The sequence below is a fragment of the Anguilla anguilla genome, chromosome 7, assembly GCF_013347855.1.
Source record: "Anguilla anguilla isolate fAngAng1 chromosome 7, fAngAng1.pri, whole genome shotgun sequence".
NCBI lineage: Eukaryota > Metazoa > Chordata > Actinopteri > Anguilliformes > Anguillidae > Anguilla > Anguilla anguilla.
Window position 1 is genome coordinate 33,310,792 of NC_049207.1, and position 10,980 is coordinate 33,321,771.

The 10,980-nt window shown below is 41.0% G+C and overlaps 1 protein-coding gene across 3 annotated transcripts in view; it reads left to right on the plus strand.

The window, feature by feature from the left end:
- The window catches only part of fgfrl1a (fibroblast growth factor receptor like 1a), a 279,720-nt gene extending 269,046 nt beyond the window's left edge, over nt 1-10,674 (plus strand). For 2 of the 3 annotated variants that reach the window (XM_035427000.1, XM_035427002.1), the window contains 3 exons: nt 4,053-4,337; nt 7,447-7,800; nt 8,142-10,674. In XM_035427000.1, coding sequence (XP_035282891.1) covers nt 4,053-4,337; nt 7,447-7,800; nt 8,142-8,560 — 1,058 coding nt within the window. In that variant the 3' untranslated portion in view covers nt 8,561-10,674. The remainder of the gene's footprint in view (nt 1-4,052; nt 4,338-7,446; nt 7,801-8,141) is intronic. The other variant, XR_004766231.1, reaches the window with a different exon arrangement.
- Nucleotides 10,675-10,980: the final 306 nt, after the last annotated feature.

The window sequence follows — 10,980 nt, forward strand, 5'->3', positions numbered from 1 at the left end:
GTGGCCTACCGCTTTGCGGCTGATTGGTTGTTGCTCCTATACAGTTCCACTTCACAGTAACAGCACTTACAGTTCACTGGGACAGCTCTAGAAGGGCAGAAATCTGACAAACTGACTTCTTGGAAAGGTGGCATCCTATAACAGTGTCACATTGAAAGTCACTGAGCTCTTCTGTACATCCATTCTACTGCCATGTTTGTCAATGGAGATTGCATGGCTGCATGCTTGATTTTATGTACCTGTTAGCAGTGGTGGACAGTAACGAAGTACATGTACTTCATTACTGTACTTAAGTACCTTTTTCAAGTATCTGTACTTTACTCAAGTGTTTCCATTTTGGGAGACTTTTTACTTTCACTCCATTACATTTCAAACGAAATATCCTACTTTTTACTCCACTACTTTTGTGCGATATCTGTCTGTTACTCGTTACTTTGATGTGGAGAAATGGATTGTCTAATAGATCCTATAGAATAATAATACAACACCATTTTCATGCTGAAGCCTACCAATCAGGGCGTATAATGAGACAAAACTTTCGAATACGCTGGGATATAAAACGGTATTACCAAAAGTAAAATTAGACATCTTATACATTGTTAGAAAGCTTATTCTGTCACCTATTTGATCGATTAACTGTAGATCAAGCCAGATTTTACTACAAAGGACGACAACACCGAAAGCAACATGTGTGGTATTACAAGCTGACATCGTTTTCTGGAGTAAGACCGGACCAGAAGCTGCTGCACACATGGTGTTGATGGCGTTGTTGCCCTTTTTAGTACAGTCTGGCTTGATTGAGAATTAATCTATTCAGTAGGTGAGAGTATAAGCTTTCTAACCATGTATAACACGTCTAATTTTGGTTTTGGAATATCGTTTTATAGGTCAACCGAATGTTTTCTCATCATCGCATTCACTCCATGTTAGCAGTCAAAGACGCTGCACCTGACGAAACGTTGTCAACAATTTTTCGTAATTTCTTGGGAAATACTATTATTATTGAGGACTTCTGGGTATGCCTAAGCCATATGTTTGTTGATATACCTAGCTGACATCGTTTTCATTTGTAATTTTTCATTTGGAATAGCGTTCTTATCACATTCACTTCCGCATTAAGCTATGACCTGTTGCCTGTGCTGTATCCTTTCTGGTGGCTAAGTCACCAGGAAACCTCAATGTATTTTGATTTTTGATAGTGAAATATTGGAATTGATGGTGCCTTTGTTCCATTTAAAAAAAAAAAAACTGAATTTGTATTTATACCATAGTTTTCACTCTTACATACAGTATGTTAGGAGGTGAACAATTTAGTTTGCCTGCTGTATTTTAAAATTGTTTGTCATGTCAGCAACCCCTGACAAACATAACCATACTAAATAATAGTACTTTTTAATTTTGATACTTAAGTATTTTTAAAAGCAGGTACTTTTGTATTTTGACTCAAGTAGAAATTTAAATTAAAGACTTCTACTTTTAGTGGAGTAATATTTAGCAAGGGTATCTGTACTTTCACTCAAGTACAGGATTTGTGTACTTCGTCCACCACTGCCTGTTAGCAATGGGTGTGACAGAAGCAAATAGCCAAAATCACAAAGGGTATCCACACACTTTTGAATAGGTAGGTGTATAGTGTGTTAATAAAGCATTCTGAACTGGGTTTAGAGCAACAAAGATTGGACCCCAAGGACCAGAGGATCCTTAGACGGGGGTAAAATACTCAGGCAGGAAATACAATACAATATACTTTATTGTCCCCGTGGGGAAATTTGTCTTGGACTCAAATGCTGCACACATATAGCTGCCTCCACAGAGGGTCAGCCTTACTAACAACCTTGGGCCCCTCACTACCTCCACCTTGCCCTTGCACAGCAGCCTGCCCAGTATTATGTTTGCTTTGGTAATTGACTTTAACAGGCAGAAGGGCATGCAATTTAAGTATCCTGCCTGTGAAGTGGCTGCCCTTTTCCTTAATATGTGAACTCCATGGCTGGTAGCTGCACAATGTCACCAAAGGTTTGGTGGTGATCAAAGGCCGTCCGCCATGATTATTTAGCACAGCAGAGAGAGCCATTACAACTGTCACTGTTGCCTGAGACTACAAAAGGTAGAAAAGTCTGACAGATGCCGAGAATACACCAATCAGCCACAACATTAAAACCACCTGCATTTTTCTGCTTTTTTCTGATTTAATATTTTATTTTCTCTGTTTGTAATCAAACAATTCAAATGTGGTCAAAGTGCAGACTCAGAGCTTTTATTAAAGGGTATTCTTATACATTTTGGTTTCATCATGTAGTTACAGCACTTTTTATACGTAGTCCCCCATTTCAGTGTTTTAGACAAATTAACATAATGTCAAATAAAAGAGTCATGTTTTGTATTTGGTTGCATATCCTTTGCATGCCATGAATTCCTGGTGTCTGTGACCTATCAACATCATCAGAGTCTGGATATCTTATTGTCAGGTTGTCCTACAAGCGATACAAAAACTCTTTGCATTTGAATGGATCTCTATGGGAATTGGGGGTGGGACTAGATTCAGCTGTAAATTATGCTGATACAGTATGGAACACATTTGCTGACTAAATGGCTTTAAGTCATCAAGGGTCCAAGGTATCAAATGAGCCTCAAACCACCGTGCTTCTGCCAGATATGCAGTAGATGCTACAGGCATTGTTTCTCCTGATTAAGTTTCAATTGATGAAACAATGCTTGTAGTATCTACTGCATATCTGGCAGCAGCACTGTGGTTTGAGGCTCATTTGATACCTTGGACCCTTGATGACTTAAAGCCATTTAGTCAACAAATGTGTTCCATACTGTATCAGCATAATTTACAGCTGAATCTAGTCCCACCCCCCAATTCCCATACAGATCCATTCAAATGCAAAGAGTTTTTGTATCGCTTGTAGGACATATGTGTCTGAGCAGGATAGGTTAAAAAAACAAAAGGAGCCGTTTTGAGTGACAAGCTTAAGAAATATCACCTTAGATGAGAGAGACTTGCAAAGAGCTTGTACTACTAATTAGGGCTAGGACCATTTACTTGAGCCAATGCATACTTGCCAGTAGATTGGTAGTCGTTTAGAAAGAAATGCAATTTTTAAAGCTTCTTTCAAAAATAATTCCCATATTAATAGGTCAAAATGTTCATAGCCTACATGTTGCCCCCCCCAACTCTCGTCTGCAATTGCTCACAGTCTTGCCTATGATGGCATAAAGACTAGAGCTATGCCTGGCAATAGTTCAAAACAAGCTTTTATCTTATCAAAGATTGTTGTCATGTGGACTAGCCTATGCCAGAGAAAATGCTTTGTGACGCTTTGTGATGTGGGTTTGCTGCTGTAAAAGGGACTTTAGGCACTAAAAACAAAAATAAAATAAAAAAGAGTACTCAGGTAAACCAAAGGACTAATGAGCTTGAAATCACTTTGAGAAAATAGTAAAATGTCTCACCCATATTATTAATACTGATATACTGTTTTAGGGAGAGGGAAAATATTTGAGCTCAGGGCTGCAAGACATTGGACATGACCTGTTTACTTATGTGATCTTAGCAGACTTGACTGAGAGGTCTTCTTGAAGTCAAAGCATACTTTATCACAAGGTTGTTCCTGGAGATCTAGACCTGTAGGTTTTCATTTTAACCCTAATTTGGCACACCTGATTATTCTCATTAGCAGCTCAATGAGATCTGTAGCTTTTGAGGTGTACTTTGTTAGGGTTGGAGTGAAAACCTACAGGGTGGTAGATCTCCAACTGTGTTCAGCAGTCCTATTTTACCACCTCGTGAGGAGTTGTACATCTTACCACATTTTGGTAAAAGTATGTGAATGTGAGAGATGTCTGCTTATGGATCCTTCCTCTTCCTCTCAGTTCGGCCACGCTTCACACAACCTGCAAAGACGCGGAAGCGTGTGATTGCACATCCAGTGGGCAGCTCCATTCGGCTCAAGTGTGCAGCCAGTGGGAATCCACGTCCAGACATTTTGGTAAAAGTATGTGAATGTGAGAGATGTCTGCTTATGGATTCTTCCTCTTCCTCTCAGTTCGGCCACGCTTCACACAACCTGCAAAGATGCGGAAGCGTGTGATTGCACGTCCAGTGGGCAGCTCCATTCGGCTCAAGTGTGCAGCCAGTGGGAATCCACGTCCAGACATCGTCTGGCTAAAGGACAGCAAGCCACTGACACCACAGGAAGTAGGAGAGGGACGCAAGAAGAAGTGGACCCTGAGCCTAAAGAATCTGACCCCTGAGCACAGTGGGAAGTACACTTGCCGTGTCTCCAACCGTGCTGGTGAAATCAACGCCACCTACAAGGTGGAAGTCATACGTGAGTACAGTGGTTTTTTGTATACCTGTATTTCAGTGCTGTTTGTAATGTACAGAATGTCTGTAACTATGTTTGAGTGTATGCATGGGTCTGTTGGTTTGTGGCTGTTTGCATGTGTGTGGTTATGTGTGTGGCTATGCATCCATGTGCCTGAATCTACATTACAGTTGCCTGTGTGCCTGTCTGTACATTTGTGTGTCTGGGTTTTTGTCTTAATCTTTATGTATTATTGCATCTTCCCGTGTGTTTTTGACAGTTGCTCTGACTGATTCTTTAGCTGGTCAGACTAACGTTTTAGAATAAAAATGCTAGTCTAGTAATCACTCACATGAACCTTGACAGCAGTCACCTCAGCCACTGCAAACTAAAGACACATGAAGAATATAGCTCTGTTCTCTGATCTGTTGTAAAAGGAAAAATTGGAAGCTTTAGCACCACTACAGGGAAGTCCATTCCACAGGTTCACCTATACCACTGTTCCATTGTCTTGATTCACCAGGTCAGCAAGACTTGATAAAAGGTGGCAGTATTTTCTTTTTACCTAACAGATGTAGTAATAGCCCTTGTCACTGCATTGTGGCTTTTGAAGGAAGCGTGTATGATTCATGTTAGAGAAGCTCATTTTGGTGGGGTTTTGGGTGCGGGGGTGAATTAGGGGGTGTAGCAGGGTTGGACTCCGCAGCGAGATCTTCATCCACTCCATGGGCTCATCTGCTTTGCATTAATGTGCAGCTGCAGATGACTTTGTGAACACGTTTATACAAACCCCAGAAGCATAGACCAGGAGAAGTGAATCAAACTTAATTAATCTGTCAGATCAGTCATTTCGTTGTTTTTTCTTTTTGAACCAGACGGCCATGGATGGCTGGAGCAATCAAAGAGTGCTTGTATTCCAGGCAGTCAGACGCACCCGCGCTCACACATGAAACAACCACACTGAGAGGAAAGGCAGCCTCCTGCCATTGGAACCAAGATATTTACGGGAGCTGAGGACCAGTTTGTCTCTTACATACTGACCTATTAGAAAGGAACATCACTCACATCAGGAGGAAACCAAAAACAGGCTTTACTTCATAATAAAGTACCGAAGCTGATTCTTTGTGAAAATAAAAATCCAGGGAAAGTGTTTGAGTGGGTCTAACAAGAATTTTAAAAGCAGCCTTCTGTAACCCAAGGTCCATATAAACACATAAAAAGCCTCATATTTCATGTGGAAAAACTTGACCTCCTAAATGTAAGCTTGATTGCAAGATGCCATATACATATACAGTGAGCTCCATAATATTGAGGACAAAAACGTATTTTCCTCTTGCTTTGGCCGCAATTTTAGATTTTTGATCAAATAATTCAGGTGTTTAAAGTGCACGTTCTCAAATTTTTTTCAAGTGCCCTTTTTATACAGTTTTGTTTGATCATGTAGAAATGATAGCACTTTTTATACATAGTTCCCCCCCATTTCAGGGCACAATAATGTTTGGGACATATTAATGTAATGTAAATGATAGTAGTCATGTTTAGTACTTTGTCACATATCCTTTGCATGGAATTACTGCTTGAACTCTGTGATCTACAGACATGCACCTGGCAGTGCATCACCAAGTATATTCTTTGGTGATGCACTGCCAGGCCTGTAAAGCAGCCAACTTCAGCTCTTGCCTGTTGTAGGGGCTTGTTGCCATAGGTTTTCTCTTCAGAAAATAAAATTATGTTCAATTGGATTCAAATCAGGTGAATGACTTCGCCAGTCAAGAATTTTCTCGTTTTTGGTTTTGAAAACTCATTTGTTGTTTTAACAGTATGCCTGGGATCATTGTCTTGCTGTAGGATGAGGTACCATGCAATGAGTTTGGATGCATTTGCTTGAACTTGCGCAGGCAAGTACACTGTTTCTGTACACTTCAGAATTAATTTTGCTGCTACTGTCTGCAGTTACATCATCAATGAAGACAAGTGACCCAGTACCTGCAGCAGCCATATATGCTGAAACCAAAATGATTGGGTTGCTTTGGATCTTGAGCGGTTCATTTTGGCCTTCACACTTTGCTCTTGCCATCACTCAGATACAAGTGAATCTTGATATCATTTGTCCACAAAAACTCTTAGGTATTTCTTAGAAAACTGTAACCTGGTGGCTAAATAGAGGTTTGCATAGTGCAGTGTAGCCTCGTGAAGTCTTTTGCAGACAGTAGTCACTGACACATCCACAACAACCTATTGAGGAATGTTTCTGATCTGTCGGACAAGTGTTTGGTGATTTTTCTTAATTATGGCGAGCATTCTTTGGTCATCAACTGTAGAGGTCTTCCTAGGCCTACCAGGCACTTTGTTATTTCTGCACTCATCAGTGCTTTCTTTCTTTTTCCAAACAATGTTCATTTTGGTAAACCTAAGGTTTGGCTATGTTTTTATTTTCTAGCTTACTAGACTTTCATTGGCACAACTCATGTTGGCAAATTCTAATAACAGACTAAGGCCATCAAAAGCCTAAAATCAAGACTAGATACTGAAACCAGTCTTATATCTCCCTACAGAAGCAATTGAACACACATGACTAATCACACCCGTGAACTCATTTGTCCCCAACATTATGGCCCGGAAATGGGCGACTGTGTATAAAAAGGGCTGTAATTTCCACATGGTAAAACCAAAATATATGAAAATACGTCTTAATAAAAGCTGAGAATCTGCACTGTAATCACATGTGAGTTGTTTGATTACAAATCTAAAATTGTAGAGAACAAGGACAAATCAAGAAAAAAGATTTTTAAAAATGTCTTTGTCCCAAACATTACTGAGCTCACCATATACATATGAGACACTGTTTAACACAGCTGTTGTATATGTTGAAAGACATGCTGAATTCCTGACTTCAGCTCATGATCAATAGCTCTCTTGAAGTTCATTGTGGCCAGTAGGGTATAAAAAAGTAACTTGCTGATAAAAAAGTGCACTGGAGGAGTTACTCAGCTGCAGTGCCACTTGCATGAGGTGTGGAGGGCTATGCAGTGACCTGATATGCAACATTGGTGATTTAACATGAGGGAATGTGGACAAATCGTAAAAGTAAAAATAATACTGGGATGAAGATGCTTTTCAATGTTCATTGCAGAGAGGACAAACTCTAAACCCATACTGACCGGAACTCACCCGGTCAACACCACAGTGGATTATGGCGGGACTACATCATTCCAGTGCAAAGTGCGCAGTGATGTCAAGCCAGTTATACAGTGGCTGAAGCGGGTGGAGCTGGGTGATGAGAACAAATACAACTCCACCATTGAAGTGGGTGACCACCGTTTCGTAGTGCTGCCCACTGGTGAGGTGTGGTCACGACCTGATGGCTCCTACCTCAACAAGCTGCTCATCACACGTGCCAAGGAGGAGGATGCTGGCATGTACATTTGCCTAGGTGCCAACACCATGGGTTACAGCTTCCGCAGTGCCTTCCTCACTGTTTTTCCAGGTAGGTTCCCAACACCTGGCCAATCCACCCTCCTGCCTCCTGTTGGTCCTGCCCACATGTTCACACAACACGCTGAGCACTTTCTTGCAGATGGACCATGATCACACTGTCCTGAGTATGATACTTTACACAACAGTCTTCAGGATTATCCTATACAGTACTGCACAGCTGGAGGGTGTACTCTGTGATGATTAACCTCTTGCATATAATGCATTACACTTTTATATTCATGTTTTCAATAAGTATCTTTTTCTTAGAAGATTTGGTAATGATCGAAAACTCAAGTATCTATCTTTCTCTTTCTGTCTTTCTCCCCCTCCTCATCCCACCCCCTGCCCCAGACCCCAAGCCACCCAGTGCAACCATGCTCACCCCAACCTCCAGTGGCCTCCCCTGGCCTGTGATTATCGGGATCCCAGCAGGTGTGGTGTTCATCTTTGGAACAATCTTACTGTGGTTGTGCCAGTCCAAGAAACAGTGCTCTCCACCAGCAGTAGTCACTGCCCAGGCAATGCCAGGGTCCCATCGCCAGCCCCCACGGGACCGAGCCAATGCACCCCCCAGCCAGGACAACGACTGTATGGGGTCTGTCAGTTATGAGGACTGCCTGGCCCAGCAGCAGCAGCTCCTCCTCACACAGGGGAGCTCCACACTTGCCCCAAAAATGTACCCCAAACTCTACACAGACATCCACACACATACCCACTCCCATGTGGATGGAAAGGTGCATCAACACCAGCACATCCACTACCAGTGTTAGCTGACCACTCACTTCCCACTCATCCTCCCTCCAAATTCCCTACAACCCCCCCCCCCCCCCACCCCATCCCATCCTCCCATAACCCTGCTCTCTCGAATCAATGCCCTCTCCGGACTGCACCCAAGGTCGAATGCCCCAAAAGCTGGATGTCTGAAAGAAAAGCCTATCACTGCCGCACTGCTTTCATGGAACAGGGTCAGTAGTGTACTGTGGAAAGGGAGAATCATACTTTGAATTCACCCATATTATGGACACATAGAAGGTCTTCCAAAGTCTCAGCCATTTTGAGGAGATGTCAAAGTAAATGGTCAGCAGTTGAGAAACACTGTTATTTGCTAAATCCCAGTTCGATGCCATAGTTTTTGTTGTTGTGTATTCTACAACAGAAGCAGGGCCACCGTCTGTTACCTGCCTGACTTCACCTTGCACCTCTCTGGCTTGGTGTCGAATATAATCACAGATTCCATGGAACAGACCAAAAGGAAATCCTGAAGTGGCAGCATGTTTCATCCTAGATGCAAGTAAACTTCAGCAAACAGCACAGGATTACAGTACTGTGAAAACTGCATGCATATTTTTTATTTGCCATTGGATTAAGAATACACTAACATATCTCAACGATATGTACAGGCCACATGGTTTATAAGTTCTTGCAAAAAGTAAAAATAAAGTAACTGTAATGCCTGCACCAAAGTACAGCAAGGTTCATTTCAATCTGCACTTCAAAGTTTTGTATTGGCTTTAAAAGGTACTGTCAGAAACGAACTGTGTCTTACCTGGATTCATTTATGGAATTGCTTTTCGGAGCCAGATATTGGACCTCATAGAAAATGGTGAAATAATATATACATTTCTTGGGTTTTTCATGAAATCAGGAATTTGGGAGATTCACATAACTATTCACCACGTTTTCTTGCACTTATTTGGTTCTAAGAAGGTGAATGTGGTTCAAAGCATTCTGGCCCACACTCAAAGAAGTACCCTACCTGTGAGTTTATTCTTCCAGCAAAGTAATATTTGTGTGGATGTATATGGATGGTAGGGCCCAAGGGGGGTTCTAAATCACAAGCAATGGATCATTGGCCTAACGGAATTAACGGACATTAGGAGGTGCGGCGTGGACCACCTCGTGTTATTGTCTTCCAGTCCCAACCACCTCTGCCCTGTCTGGGAGGACATAGCTCTAAGAGGGCTGGACATTGTGGAAAGATCCGGAAAGGTTAGTTTCAATCTTGTATACTCAGGTGGCCTGCCTTTTTTTTAAAGCTCTTTTTATATTTGTTCCTTAATCTCCTTTGTTTGTTCATGTTCTAAGGATTTGTGTACACTACCCTGACCACTACCGGTGCCAATTGGAAACTACAAATTTTGCCTTTGACTGCTGTGTTTCCCTGCTCTGTTGGTGGCTTCTGGGACTGTGGGAAAGAATGAAAAAGATGCCCACTGAATGGCAAATTGTCAGGACTGCCATGGTGGGGAGGGTTGGTCATTAATTATAGGTATAACAATAAAATATCAGAGATTATGAATCCAAAATGTTCAGTCTTGAAGCGGCCCTGTGTTTTGTACAACTGAGCCGCCTGAGTGGGCTGCCATGTTTAAGATCCAATAGTCTTGGATAGAGTTTTGATTTGAATAACATAAAAGTTGTTGTAAACAATTTCTTGTCATTGCATTTTACTATCTTTGGAGGAATACAGGACCATGGTAATGCCTATGTGGACTAGAGTCAAATTTAACAACAAAATATAAAGCTTTACTAATTATATATAGATTTTAAATAGAAGTCATGTATATTTAATTTATTTTGGTAAGCAAAAAGTAATGTATAATATGTTCATCAGGCATTTAAATACCTACTTTGATCCAAAAGATAAACAATTGATGCCATTTTGTTCCTATAGATGCCATGTAAGCTATGTAGTATACATCAAGTACATTGTCAATGCTATATTTGTATGTGCTGTTTAAAGGACAAATATGTTATTAGCAATCTGTGTATTGACAATCCTGTACAGTCTACCCTCTTTTTAAGTTGAAAGTGCTAGTAAAAGTTTATTCATTTGGAGACATTTTAATCATTTTATCATTATTAAAAGGAGAAGAAAAAACACTGTTCATTGTCATTGTTTGAAATAAAGTATTTGACCCATTATTATAATATACCACCTCTGCATCATAATAATGTTTGTCTCCATAACACTTTAAATAACTTTAAATAACCTGCTCCTGCTTCCTTATACAGGTACCTTAGGGGACTACAAGAAAGATGTGCTGTAACTGAGTATTTTTCATATTTTGCAAATAAATGGTTGCAGAGGCTGCATCAATGGTTTAGGCCCCATGGAATTGGAAGTCCTAACCAACTCCAATCCTTTATCTCTCCTGCCTGAACACACAGTTTAAGATATACAGTATCG